We start from the raw sequence: 15,251 nt of genomic DNA on the forward strand, positions 1-15,251 counted from the left end.
TTAAGTGATATGTTACAAGTGCTTCAGTAATACACTTTCATTATTCCCAGATAAAATTCCTTTTATACACGCATCATATAGCTCATGTTGTTGTATACATGTGCCCTTGTAAATGAGCTTGGCTACTATGGCAATGTTAAGCGATGTCACAGTTCTTTGGGGGCATAGTTACGTTAAAGTCCCCAGCAAAAGCAAGTACCAGATGAGAAGTCAATGCTACTTTGACTGTCATTTGTGGCCTGGCTGGATGCAGCTCTCATGAAGTATGGAGAGAAAGTCATGATGAATAATGAACATTTCAATTGGTAAATTTCTTGTTTTTGCATCGGTACCTTTAAGGCTAAAGAACTGTATTGGGTTTATTATCTTAAGGAAATTCTTAGAACAATTTTCTCATTAAAATAGAGCCATGCCCACTTTCTTCATATATGTTATACTTCAATAAAAAATTTTGGAAAATATAAAAGTATGCTATCATTTGTAAGGGACATTCATCTAGAATTTGGGAATTCCTATGTTTGTTAATATCAGGTATATTCATGTTTCTTCCTCCCCAGTTAAACAAAATATAACTAAATATGAGAAAGACCTCTTCAGATCCTTAGTGAGAGCTTAAAGAAGATAATAAGCAAATAATAGCAAACATCAGTGCTGTTTTGAAATGCAGTATTAGGTTTGTTGGTCAGCTATCTGAGATTTAAATTTTGTCACAGCCTGTAAACACATTACAACGAATTTAACTTAGGACCTTATGGGTCATTCACAAGTCATCAATAGCCTTTGTATTCTTCTTTAAATAAAGAGGATTGAACTAGATGAGCTCTAAATTCTTTTCCAGCCCTAAGATTTGTTGGTGCACTTCCCTGGTGGCGCAGTGGTTAAGAATTCGCCTGCCAATGCAGGGGACATGGGTTCGAGGCCTGGTCCAGGAAGATCCCATATGCTGCAGAGCAACTAAGCCTGTGCACCACAACTACTGAGCCTGCATGCCACAACTACTGAAGCCCACGCTCCTGGAGCCCGTGCTCCGCAACAAGAAAAGCCATCTCAATGAGAAGCCTGAGCACCACAACGAAGAGTAGCCCCTGCTCGCTGCGACTAGAGAAAGGCTGTGCACAGCAACAAAGACCCAAATCAGCCAAAAATAAATAAATAAATTTATTTAAAAAAAAAAGATTCGTTGTTAATTTTACATTTCAATGCATTTCCAGCCTGATTTAAACTCTGATGATGCCAAGGGTATTTTAATATTAAAGATATCAATAACATTATCTAAGTCATATACTAGAGATGGAGGAGGTAGGGAGAGAGAGGAGAGGGAAAAGGAGAGAGAGGATGTTTCTTTACTGCACATGGATATTAAACTGTGTTTTCTTGTGCAATACATTCACTATCAAGTAAGGAAAGAAAACTTCTTTGGTTATGTGTTAGAAATTTGAATGTGCTATTTTTGCATTGTTAGTTAAATAACGTATTTCCCAAAATGATATCGACTGGGAGAAAAGGGTAATAGTTTGAGCTCTGCAGTGTGTGTGAAAATCTCAAGATGCTGGAACTCTGTGAACTTCTGCTTTAACACTGTAGCAACTCATGCTTCTCAAACAATGGAAGGCGTCATGTGATACTCTGAAATTTTCCTTGTCATACATTAATATGAGAACACCTTCTACTGTTCTGACCCCCACTAAATATTAAACCTTGCCATTGCCCAAAAAAAATCCCTTGCTCAATCTCTACTTTCACACATGGGAGAATTGGTTTCAAATTTACTGTAACTCAAACCGTTAAGGACTGTATTTGTCCAAGACAACACCTTAGTTTATGCTCCAGACACTGCCATGAAGCCAGCGTGAACTCTCAGTCTTAGGCGTAGTGCACTCCATATGCTGCACCATACTGTACAGGCAGACAACTGAATCTTTTCACATCTGAGTCAATTCAGATTAGTAGTTCTAAATTGGAGATAGCATAATAATACAGTTTCAGACTGATGGATGTTATTTAGAAAGAGGAACAATAGTTTCCAAGGGAAAGGTATAGCAAAGATAATCACTGTATTTGACACAAGCTGCTAGTCAGTCAATAATTATATGATGATGATTTCTATACATGATGGAACTATTTAACATGTAAAAAGTTTATTCAAACCACAAAGACTTTTTCTACTTCGCAGGGCATCTTTTAATTGTATAGAAATAATAATGTTTTCTTGATTATAAAAGTGACATAGCTTCATTATAAAATTAGAAAACAACTTTGAAACATCTGAAGAAATAATACAAATATCTACTAATCTCACCAACCAGAGATAACATTCATTAAACTGCTATCATTTTGGGTATATCTATTGATATCATATATTTGTGTATATATAATATACATAACAAATATATATACAAACCAAAGATGTATGGTGTGGTTGTTTTTGGATCATCTTTTACATAATGTTTGTAGCCTGCTTTTTTCCTTAGAATTATATCATAATTCTATATTCTTATTTAGAACATGATTTTTAATAGTTGTACTATATCATAATGATTTATCATAAAGCATTTAATCAATTTTATTTTTAGATGTACATTTTCAATACAATGAATATCACTTCAGACAATTGATTATATACAAACTTTTTGATATATCTGATTATTTCCTTTGAATATATTAATTCACCTGAAATTATTGAATCAAAAGTTAACATTTACTGCTGATTTTGTCTTGGTAATCTGTTTTAACTACACTCTTACCAGTAGTGTATGAGATTTATTATTTTCCTAAATCCTTGTCATGATAACTTGTTTTTTAAACTTTGTCAATTTGGTAGAAGGAAAATGCTATCATCTTTAACTTGCATTTTCATTACAAGTAGCTTGCGATATTTTTATATTTCTTGATCATATGTATTTTTTCTTTGATAATTTAGAAGTTTGTGTCATTTGCCCCCTTTTCTGTCTGGCAATCTGTTTTATTGGTACTGAATTCTGTACTGATTAGATCCTTTTTGGATTCTGTTAAGTAACACTGCGCTGTTCAGATCATATGGAGATGTTCCTCATATAGATTTTTTTTCTCTAATTTTGACTCTGATAAATATAGGGTTATTACATTAAAATTTTCTCCACTAAAAGTATTTCTACAGTCATAAAGTTTGACAATCTAACTTTATATATTTTTTTAAAATAGAAAATCTGAAGGAACTGATGACTAGACACTTGAAGACAGAAATAAAAGAAAATAACGTGGTTCAAATATTTACCCCAGGAGTGTGCCTATCAAATAAATCAGTGGACCAGGAAAGCACAGGTATGACATTTCAGGGGCCATTTTACTGGGTGGATTGTATATATTAGTGAGATTAGTGGTTTTCAGGTTGTGTCCCTAGCTCCTTTGTTTCTTTGTAGGTACTACCCACAAACCTGTGGTAGGTGAGGAGAAGGCAAAACACTAGGCATGTGCTACCAGATTCCCTTTACCTGAGTCCATCGTAACTGCTCTGCTTCTCTCTGTTAACTTCACATACTTGGTTCTATAATGAATTTCTTTTGTAAAAGAAAAAAGAGGGTCCTTCTGATAACTAGGGTTCTGAAATGACTGGTCTAGGAGGTTTTCCTTTCTTTGTGTTAAATTATTTTGTTATATCAAGTTCTGTAAATCACCAGAAGAACTTTCTGGAACTAGGAAGAGTTTCAATTCTAAAATAATAGAAATTTTAATCGGCATAATAAAATGTAGGTTCATGTTTATCTAATATAGCTATCTCAGATTATTCAGGCATAGATGATATAGTGAGTTCTGAACATTACCTATGTAACAATTAGCTTACTTTTAGCATAATTCATATACACAATATATAAATGAAGCATAAGTTATATACATAGATGTTAAATCTTAAGTTCTACAATGTTACTTGTTTGGGGGTATTTTGTTTCACCATTAAAATGTCTAATTGTTTGGAATTGAAGGGGTTGCATATTTCAACAGAATGGAAGGTAGAATTAGTCCATTTGTTATCCCACTAAACATCTACTATTAAAAAATGTTCGTCACCTTTAAACCAAAGCCTAGATCCAGTAAAACCTAAAATAAAATGTGTCAAATGCTACTATAAATTTATTCCAAAGTACTATAGTTAAGCAATGTTAGATAGCTTCTCCCTTAGAACTTAATAGTCCTTTTGGCCATACTGAAGAGTTTTTGTCACTCACCCCAATTGCTAGGTTTTATATGCTGAGAGGTTTTTTTAAAATCATATTTTGAAGCAAGTAAAAAAGTCAAGTGAAATGTGTGCAACCTAAATGTATGATCATTATGTACAAAATGCTGAGAATAGAGTTACATTTATCATTAGTATATCATTTACTCATTCAACAAACATTTATGGAATCTTGTCTTAGGACAAGATGTTTTAAGATATTAGAGTGTTAATTGGGGAAATAGTGGAATGAATAAATATATATAAGTAAATACTTTGAAAAATTTTTTACAGGGACTTCTTTTTAGATAGAATAAGATCTTTAGGACAGATGATAACAATATCTATCACTGATATACACATACACTTACTAGACTTAGATCGACTTGCTAGTTTATCAACATGAAATTATAGAAATAAACATTTTTATTTAGAAATGAGAAAACCTAGACACAAAAAGTTAATTAACCTGGCCACAAAGTGCTAGTAAGTGACAAATACAAGACACAGCCCAAAATGTCATCTTCAGGTCTATGCAGTGAACCATTACAGAATGGACAGTATTGATTGAAAATAAAATACAACATCTGAAAAGGAATGAACCTAATTTACACATAGAGACTGGTGTCCCAACACGGCTTCAGATACTTGAAGACAAATTCCCCAAATAATTTGAACCACTCTCATTGTGTGTGGACACAACTATTGTTCTAAGTCCAGTGACAATTAGGTATGAACTTCTGCTCTGGAGCAAAGAAACAAAGCAAAAACTACAAAAATCAAAAACAAAACAAAACAAAATTGAAGCTGGGCTGAGCATTTTATCTGTTAATTTCCATTGCAGTTAGAGTTGCAGTTACACTTTCCTGATATGATATAGCAGCTACATGGGTTCTGAAGTCCAAAGATAAAGTGAAACTTATGGATCTAAGTATTCTGCTGATTATGTTTATTGAATACTTTGTGCCAGACACTGTGCTAGAAAAACATTAACAAAATATTCCAGGAAGACTCAAGGGATATACAGTTAGTAGTGTAAATTAGGCCTATTAGGAACAAATTTGAAGTCTGCCAAAGCCTGGTGTGGCAGAAACATTTACTGCTCGCCAAACAGCCATGTGCTTCAGAATATTTTCCAGACCCCTTGCAGGTATATTAGGCTTTGTTCTGGCCCACAAGCTGTAAGTAAAAATGACATGTATCACCTTTGCATCAAAGTATATAAGACCAGGTGTGTGACCCTCCACTTCCATCTTCCCCTGCTGTGGAGTTTTGTTATGGAGGAACATGTTGAGATGACTCTTTCACAAGGTCAGTATCTGCCTGGAGAGCCAACCATCTTGCATCAAAATTTGCAGGAATAAGAACTAAACTTTTGCCAAGGGAATAAGACGTAGAAGTTAACTCATTGTGGCAGCATTGCCTAGTTCATCATGAATAATACACGGCTCTTTTTTTTTCTGCAAGGGCTATTGCTAAACAAACTCTTTCAAGCATATCAATAGTTAATTAACAGTGATGCTCCTGATGCACAGAGAAATAATTGAATGTCTTCAAATAGGATGTTTTGCCACTCCAGGAATTTCCTGTGTTTCCTTGAGGTCTTGTTCTGGAGATTTCCAGGTGTGGTACCACATTGTGAAGCTCCTAATCATGGGGTCAAGAGGATCAACTTACAGAGAGATTTCAGGTCTTACATCATTCTGACAGATCTATATGTAATTTGGTACCTATTTGTGAGGGAGAGAATAAAACAGAGAAAAAGTTAGATTACATCCTCTAGATTAGCACTGTCCAAGAGAAATATTATATAAGCCACATTTGTAATTTTAAATATTCTAGTAGCTATTAAAAAAGGAAAAAGAAAGAAAATTGATTTTTAATAATGTACTTTATCTAGGCCAGTATATCCATCAAATATCATTTTAACATGTAATCAGTATAAAAGGTTATTAATTTCACTTGAAGTCTTTGAAATCTGATGTGCATTTTAATCTTAAAGCGTATCTTAATTTAGACTGGTCACATTTCAAATGCTCAATAACCACATGAGGCTGTATTTAGCAGCACAGCTCTAGATTTAACTTAAATGTATTCCACGTTTATTAAGTTTATGTTAGGCATTGTATTAGGCACACTCACAACATTGTTGAATTTATTCATTGTAATATTCTTTTGAGTTAACAAATGAATGCACTCACAGAGTCAGAAAATGATAGAGCTAAGATTCAAAACCATTCTCCCTCCTGCTTCTGGAGATGCGGTGATGCTCTAGGCAAGCAGATTGCAATGGAGAGTCCCGTGTCATCCAGCTAAGAACAATGAGGCCCCCCAATAAGGTAATGGCATTGGTGATGGAGAGAAGGATGAAGTTAATGAACATTAAAGTGGTATAGTCAGAACTACTCTACCTAATGACTGATTGCATACAGGATGGTGAGAATGGAGGGGCTTGTCGAGGGTGAGTTCCTACTTCTGACTGGAGAAACTGGATTGGCAATGATGCAGTTCAGAGAGAGAAAATGACATGCGACTTGTTAAGCTGAAGTTGAGATTTAGCAATTTTGGATCACTGGAATTGCTACTACAGTGCAAGGAACCTAACCCATTTTTTGGGTTTGTTTTAGCCATGACTAGGTTATATTTGTTCACAAATGCTACATGATAATGATTTAACACCTGCTAACTATTTAAGAAAAATAACATCTGCATAACAGAACTACACATGGATTGGCAAGTCTTTAGTATTATTACAGAAAGAGGAACACCAACAGCTAATTCAACAACCTCAGATTTACAGCACGTAGAAGCTTCTATGTGCTTCTTTATATCTTTTTAAAAGATACCCATTTAGCTTTGTCACCACATATGCAACAGTGAAGATTTTTGTGGGGTTTCATAGTTATGTGCTTATCTTTGGACCCGGAAGAACAATTCCAAGTGATGCCACCTGGGCCTGAGCCATCTGCCTTGGCAGGGTCTATCAGATGGTGGTAGGCCATGTACTTTGGAAAAATCTGATCTTAATAATCCAAAGCAACTCAGCTTTTTACTCTGATCAAGTCACATCATTAACTGCATAATGCAGGATACAAGAGGTGACTAAGAACAAAACTTGGAGGAATCCAAGCATCTCATAAGCAATTGACAGGGACTACTGGCCCACAGATGGTAACTTGTTATGAAAAAAAAAAGTAACAGTTATCCCAGAAAGTCATAATTGAGCCATTTTTATTTCTCTGTATTTGCTATAAATATTCTTAAAGCCATTTGCAGTAAGTGGAGGTGTTACTGTATTCAATAATGGGTAAAATTTATTTAAATTGACTTTGAGTATGTCTTCACAGACACCTACTGAAACCAGCACATGTAGTCATCTTAAATAAGGTATGTGCAGAAATGCTGCTGCAGATTGCTACAGGTGCTCTAGATTAAAGAAAAGAACTGTCAGGTTTCCCACTACTCATGCAGCCTGCTTTCAAGATCAGTAGTAAGGTTTACTGTATTTTATCGTAAAGTATTCCAAGATTGTTTGGACTTTTTCAATCATGACTGTTTTCCTGTCCATTAGTTACTTATGCCCTCAAGAATTAGTCTTTAGAAATATGAAATTTGACAAAAGTGATAACTGCAATTCTGAGGTAAAAGGCAAGTTTCATGCAGAATGAATTTGCCAAGCAGGGGGTATCTTTTATAGCCACTCTGTGTTGAAGAGGTTTCAACTGGTACTCATACACTCATGTAGTATGGAGAAAGCTTTACTTTGATCACAGGTCTCCTTGTGAGTAAAAACAAAAACTGTTAGCTGATGGTAGGAGGAATTGCCTTATCCTGAGCCCTTGGGCTCACAGTTGATATTCCTTCTGAGTTCTGGTTAGTGATTTATTCTACCGGGATTCCCTTGTACTTTGAAGTGCTCCAGGATGCAGTTAGCCCAATACTTTTCTTTATCCCCCTCAGTCACTGAAAGCTGTTGAAAACCAGCTATTCCCGTCCCAAATACTAGTACCCCAACTTAGCAAAAATCATCCTTTAAAAATAAATAAAATTTAGAAAAACAGTTGACTACATTGAGTATCAGGTTACAGATTTGTAAGCCGAGAAGGCAACAATTATTCAGAACCTCAAACATTCAGTAGCTTGCACATTTCTAGGCATTGACCACATCTGTACCTACATTTCATATTATGCACATGTGATTACTTGAAACTGTTTCTCAAACTGTATTTTGTTTTTATTACTTTTGTCAAAAATATAAATGCCATATATATGTTTAAACATAAACCTTTCTGATTACTTATTTTTAAAATTCCAGTTAAACTAAAACATGTTCCTGGGATCCTTTTACCATTATTATAAGTGTACATGGCTTATGAATTACAAATATAGAATTATTTTCTGCATATTTAAGCTTATCTTATTTCTCTGCCTTTCCCCCTGTTAAATACTTTCTTCTGGTTTTCCCTTGACCTAATCTGTCCTTCGATCATCCTTCTCATTTCTTAGGTCAACTGAAGCATAAGCAGATATTTGTCATTTAGTCATTTTCATTCTTGTTTTGATCCATTTTCACATGTCTATTACCTTGTATAAAATTACTCCAGATCGTTTCTCAAAATCTTTTACAAATCTGAGCTGAATCAAAGTACTAATATTAAACTCTTAAAAATATTTTGTTATAAGACATCTTGTATTTGGCCTTCACTTTCCATTTTATTTGGTAAGCAAAAAATTTTCCCTTTATTCCTATAAACAAAAATGTTGATATCAAAGGCAGCTGGTCTTTCTTTGCCGAGTCTGAATTATATAAATTGGAGTGTGCAGTTAAATATTTTGGGGAAGCTATACCAACACAACTAAAACACAGAGGTTTTTAGCGATACAAATCATAAACCCAGGCTCACAATGAAAGAGATACTTTAAGAATAAAACATGCTACAAATTGATGAAGCATGAAAAATAAAAACACATAAGAAAAACCTACCATAGTGTCAAAATTACATTAGTCATGTTAAACTCTTCAAGTTGGAAAACTTAAAACAGAAGACTAAGGTTTTACCTAATATACCCCTCTTTAGTTTTGATTGAATTTTTCTTCCCCAAAATTTATGAACTTGTTCTAAATTCAATCCGCTTAAAAGTATAACATTGCTTTTTATGACATGGGAGAAATGGTTTATTTCCCATAAAATATGGATAGAAATTTAATGCTTATGTGTTTGATGGTATAGAATATATAATGTAATATATAGCATTTCATTATGGAACTGTCTTGCATTAGTGTGCCTCTACATCTTACAGTTAGATATGTAAAGGAGGCAATTTTCAACTATAAAAATTTAAGATGCGTACTTTATCAATAAAAATAACATACAAGTTGAGTGCAAATGAAAATGTAGGAATTGAATGTAATTATTCCTCATATGCATCGTTTTAGAGTAACTTTGTTGAATAATTCTGGATTTAAGACAAGTGGACAAAAGGAAGTTCAGTTAGAAGTTTCTGAAATTTGAGAGGTAGTCATTGTCTTCCTAATTTGAACACCCCCACAAAAAATATATATAATTAGAACTTCATGAAATGTATGCGGAAAGCAACTGGAATTAGGGAAGATTTCATATATTTTGAATTTTTAATTAAATCATAAATTTAATATTATCAGTCATAATCTATATTTCATGCTAGTTTTCAGCACATTATTTACTATATGGTACTTGAAGAAAACCACCAATTTCTAAAAGAAGTCATAAATCTAAATGTAGGAAGAGATAGAAATTAGAAAAACAAAATATGCTGAATATTATTTTATACTTTTCAGAGTAATGAATAGGTATTCATATCTTCTAGTATATGTAGAAGGATAACAGATTTTATTGTGAAAGCACCGATTATTATGTAAAAATAGTAATTTATTTTAAAAATCAGTAAAATATATAGAATCACTAAATAACATGCCATAGCCAAATTTTTCCTTAAATTTTATAGTTCATAATTCCTGGAGAAAGGCAATTCTTAAGTTTTGTAAAATGGAGTGCATCATAAATCACATAAATTACCATTGAGTATTTAGCATCTTTTAATATATTTTCAAAATTCCTTATTTCAAAAGAACCGACTCTTTATTTCTTGGAGAAATGTAGCAGAAATAATATTTATACTCTCAACAAAACTTTCAGAGACAAATTCTGGTTTCAACATAATCTTCCATACTTAAATTCATATATCATGACTATATGTTACCAAGGCAATTTTATCTAGCAGGTAAAATTCAAAATAAAGTTGTATAATATCTGTAGCTAAAGATCATTTTTAATTTAAAATATTTTTATTCCCATCATATCTCACGTCACAAACTTACAGAAGAATGGCAACTCTTAAAAGAATCGTCATGAGTCTTAGAATTTAAACATAAATTTTTCAGATTGCTTAATTTATGTCCTTTTCCCCTGAAAATATTCTTAATTAAAAAATACCTCTGCCTTTACTATTGAATATCATTTCATTAAGCAGAAGGAATCATAGATATACACATTTATCAAGTTTAAAGAGCTTAGCACATGTTTAAAATAATTTTGATCATGTTTTCTACAAAAGATGAGCAGCTTACATTTTTCATATATTCAGCCTCTTGTTATAATGTGCTGCTTGATACCAAAATGTTGCATAAAATATTATTAATGAAACATTTTTCAGAGAAATTCAAGTATATTGTAAATATAGGATAAATACTGTGCTATATATAGTTTAAAATGAATGCTATAGAAATTCTCTAATAAATTTGGTAATTTTTACCATTCTCCATGAAATTAGCCATTTGAGGTACAAAGGCATCTTTCAACATCGGGTTTTATAGATGTAGACATTGATGTAGCTATTATAGAAAATGCTAGGGATTTTTCCTGTTATTATTGCATTTAAAAAAAATTCTCTATGGCCTAGTAAATAAAAGTTAATATTTTATGTTTTTCCAAATATTCTAAGAAATGAAACTTTTGAAAAAAAAACTTTATGGAATAATTAATATATATTTAGAAATTCAGAGCAAATAAGCCAGTCATATTTAATTCTGGAATGCATCAAGACCTCCTTTTCTTACATTTTTTTCCTTTGAATCACACTTTTTCTCTTGCAAGTAACATTTTCCTTATATTATACTTTCTATTAGACATCAAGTTTACTGATATATGTTTTGGGTCTACATTTAAAAAGACCTTTTCTGTTAGCTTTCTTTTAACTGTGTGCCTTTCAAAGAGACTCCTTTCTTTTCTAATCTTTTCTAATTTTTCTTTACCAGACTTTTAGCCCCACACTCAGCTGACTGACTGAGACAGGTTGTAGAGAAATTTCTGGACACGTTGTTAACATCTGACACAGTGAGAAAAAAAAGCCAGCACAGTCACAAGGCAGGTTCAAGGAGAAGTGGCAGCTCCTGGAGAGGAAAACTTCTATGTGTTTGCTAGTTGCTGGTTACCTGCAACACACTGGTTAAATTCAAATCCATTCATTTCTCAATTGTGTCTCTCCCTCTAAACCACTGTAATGCAAACCAAAAGGACCTTTATGGATGTGTGCAAATCAAGTGTATCTTTAATTAGTCTTGTCTGACATTTTCCACAATATTTTTAGTAGACAGTATTATATAAATATTTCTGGTGACTTTATGGAGGTGGTTGCCTAAATTTTTCTTTGGATAAAGCCTTTAATGCTTTCACCCAGGATCCATAGAGGAGCTACCCGAGTTTGGGAAGTTTAGTGCTCCTCTTTGTACTTTAACTTTTAATATCAGAGCACATATTGAAACCATAAACACAATGAAAATTCAAAAAATATTCCGACGATATTAGAAGAATATATCCCCTCCTTTTTTATCCTTAAAGAGCCAAGGGCGTGGGGAGTGGCAGGAAGAAACATTCTTAAGATCTAAGCCCTGGACGCCATCCTGCGAGCGCTTAAAACCCTTACAAGCGTGCAGCGTGAAGAACACCCCCTTTCGAAATCTAAAACAATATTGGATTCCCAAAACATATCGGCAAAGAAAGCCTTACCGTCAAACGCTTGCAGCAGGTTCCAGCTCAGACCCAGACTGAAAAGTTGAGCAGCTGGTGAACAAAAGTTTTAGCTTTTTTTTTTTTTTAACGAAGTCTGCAAAACTAATTTCCCTCAAAATAGGGCTCAATTTCCGTTAAAGAAAGCAGCGCTTACAAATCTCAGCATTCCTGATCACCCCCACCCTATCCCACCTCTGAGCACTGGAAAACAATTCGAACTTTCACACGGATGTAAAGGTTTATTGCAAAGCCACTATTCTACAGGACAACTTAAAAGAAAAGGGAGCTGGTCAGGCTGAAGCCTGAGGGACGGGGCTAGGGAAAAGGTTCTGCCTTGGTGACATTTCTCAAAGATTAATCAATACTTTTTCCTAATTCAAACCAGATGTCTGACCCAGTTTGCTGTACCCATTAATCCCATTAACAACTTCAAAGACCTGGTCCCCGTCCTCTGGACACCTGAGACAATGAAAATAACAGGGCGACGCTGCTGGTGGCACATTTGGGGTCCCGGGCGGGATAGGTGAGCGCCGATATTCTCCTGATGCGACACGTCCCAGGAAGGACGCGACTGTTCATGCAGCTCATTATGAGCGGGCGGCGTGCTTACCTTGTGTAAACGACTTGGCCCCCAGCAGACGGTGTCGTCCCTCAAGCATGTGACGGTATCAAAGCCCAGCCGCCGCTCGCATTAATTTACTGGTGGCAAGTTTTCTAATTCATTTTCTATGATGCAAGATTGTAACCAGGGAGACCCGAACTTTAAGGGATACCGAAGTGTAATATTTTTTCAGTAAATGGAACCATGGCGGGGGTGGGGGGGGAGGGGTGCGATTAGCTGATTTATCTTGGAGCGGAAGAGAGATGGGTTTCTGGAGGAAAACAAGGGGACATGGGCTGGCTCCTGAGGGAAAAGGCTGGAAATGTGCGTGCAATATACACTTCACTTGTGACTGGGACGTAATCGCTTCGGAATACTCCTGATCCAGGAAAAGTTCTTCTTGGTGGACAAGTGGCTAGGAAATGGAGTGGGACTAGGAAATCGGGAGGGAGAACATTTGCGGAAAGCAGAGGAAAAGACCCCACCTGGCACCGCAGGTGAGGATGCCAGAGGCAGGACATCTGCAACTGTCACCGCCCCATGCTTTCTACCACCCCACCAGGTCTCGTTCCTTGCAGCACCGAAAATGGCCCTTTCTTTGCTCGTGGGTCACTTCCCTGCATCCTCGGATCTGACGTCCCAGCCCATTAACAACCCACCCACAGACACCGGCTGTAAAAAGCTAGGAGTGCCACTGCGCCCAGGGCACGAGTTGATGTGAAGTTTGAGAAACTTATCTGAGCGCGCGCCAAACTAGCTCTGGTCTCTTTGCTTAATCCTACTGCTCCTTTCGTGCTGCTCCACAGTTAGGCGCAGCCCAAGCTTTCCTGCAGGTGACGGTGCCCAAGGGGCACTGACAAGACACCTTTCATGAGCGCAGTGAGCAGATCGGACACTGGGTGCGGGGTTGGGGCTGGCGGGCGCTGCGGCGCGGCCTGGCCGACGGAGTGGGAAGGGGAGCCGCTGACCGCCGGGGCTCGGGTTTAGGCGCCAGGCGCGCCGCTTGCAGTCCCGGCTGCTGGCAGGGGCGGGCGGGCGTGGGCGCGCTGCGTGCGTCCAGCCGGAGATAGGAAGTGGAACTGCGAGCGCATGGCGCGGACTGAGCCGGAGTTTTGGAGGGAGTTCGCATGTGGTCAGCACTGGGCTCCTAAGCCAGCCCCCAGCTCACGTTACACTCTATTTATAACCTCTCAGAGCCGTTTCCCCTTGAAAGCAGTTCTCTGGGACCACCTTCTTTTGGCTTCAACCTCTCCTACTCTTAACATCTGAGTAGCTCGGAGGAAAGCTCCTCCAGGTCCGAGTGTTTATATGTAAAGGAGACTGGCCGCTAGGGCTCAGGACCGGGATTATCCGAGCTCTGCTGAAACGCGGGCGGCTATTGCTTTGGGAGGGGGAAAAGTCACACGGTTTCCAGGGAAAAGTAACAGAGGGTGGTGGCGTTTGGAACCGTCGTGAAGTCTTCTGCCTGGAACCCGAGACTTGCATGCTATGGAACACCCGCTCTTTGGCTGCCTGCGCAGCCCTCACGCCACCGCGCAAGGCTTGCACCCGTTCTCCCAATCCTCTCTCGCCCTCCATGGAAGATCTGACCATATGTCCTATCCCGAGCTCTCCACTTCTTCCTCGTCTTGCATAATCGCGGGATACCCCAACGAGGAGGGCATGTTTGCCAGCCAGCATCACAGGGGGCACCACCACCACCACCACCATCACCACCACCACCACCAGCAGCAGCAGCACCAGGCTCTGCAAACCAACTGGCACCTCCCGCAGATGTCCTCCCCGCCGAGCGCGGCTCGGCACAGCCTCTGCCTCCAGCCGGACTCGGGAGGGCCCCCGGAGCTGGGAAGCAGCCCGCCGGTCCTGTGTTCCAACTCTTCCAGCTTGGGCTCCAGCACCCCGACCGGGGCCGCGTGCCCGCCAGGGGACTACGGCCGCCAGGCGCTGTCACCCGCGGAGGCGGAGAAGAGAAGTGGCGGCAAGAGGAAAAGCGATAGCTCAGGTAAGGGCGCGCCGGGCACCCTCGGCGAAAGGGGGCGGAGAGATGACTGGGAAGATTCTCGCCTAGAGCGAGGCGGCGGGCGTTATGGTACAGGTCTTTCCTCCCTGGCTCCTCGCCGCCAAATTCGGCGAGGCTGCTTTGGTCCTTTTATTTTGGGGGCACGTGTTTCTCCGAGCGCAACACTCAGCCAACTGCGTTAAGCTCTCCAAGATTCAAACTAGTTTACCAGAGCGTTGAGAATAAAGGACAAGTGACAAGTATGTGAAATCGATTGCGAAGCATGACCTTCCATCTGAGCGATGGGGAGAGGAATGCACCCTGGGATGCAGCGTCCGCTGGCCGTGCGTGCGGGTGCCGTTCCTTGACTTTTCCATTGCAAGTTCCCGACTCTGAGTGGCTAGATTTTTCCCA

General features: G+C 37.8%; 1 protein-coding gene and 1 long non-coding RNA gene across 3 annotated transcripts in view; one reads left to right on the plus strand and one right to left on the minus strand.

The window, feature by feature from the left end:
- Nucleotides 1-1,167: 1,167 nt before the first annotated feature.
- Nucleotides 1,168-13,735, minus strand: LOC309631814. 2 transcript variants are annotated; one of them, XR_014246573.1, is made up of 2 exons: nucleotides 12,848-13,735; nucleotides 1,168-5,919 (listed from the first exon to the last, which is right to left on the minus strand). It is a non-coding gene; the product is annotated as an uncharacterized lncRNA (long non-coding RNA). The 2 variants fall into 2 exon arrangements; XR_014246574.1 differs by lacking the exon at nucleotides 12,848-13,735 and adding an exon at nucleotides 12,235-12,818.
- Nucleotides 13,736-14,080: 345 nt separating this feature from the next.
- Nucleotides 14,081-15,251, plus strand: part of MEOX2 (mesenchyme homeobox 2) — a 64,985-nt gene continuing 63,814 nt past the window's right edge. The window contains exon 1 of the mRNA XM_082398558.1: nucleotides 14,081-14,840. Within this exon, the coding sequence (XP_082254684.1) occupies nucleotides 14,327-14,840 (514 nt within the window). The 5' untranslated portion in view covers nucleotides 14,081-14,326. The remainder of the gene's footprint in view (nucleotides 14,841-15,251) is intronic.

This window comes from Balaenoptera borealis, assembly GCF_965194805.1.
Source record: "Balaenoptera borealis genome assembly, chromosome: 7".
NCBI lineage: Eukaryota > Metazoa > Chordata > Mammalia > Artiodactyla > Balaenopteridae > Balaenoptera > Balaenoptera borealis.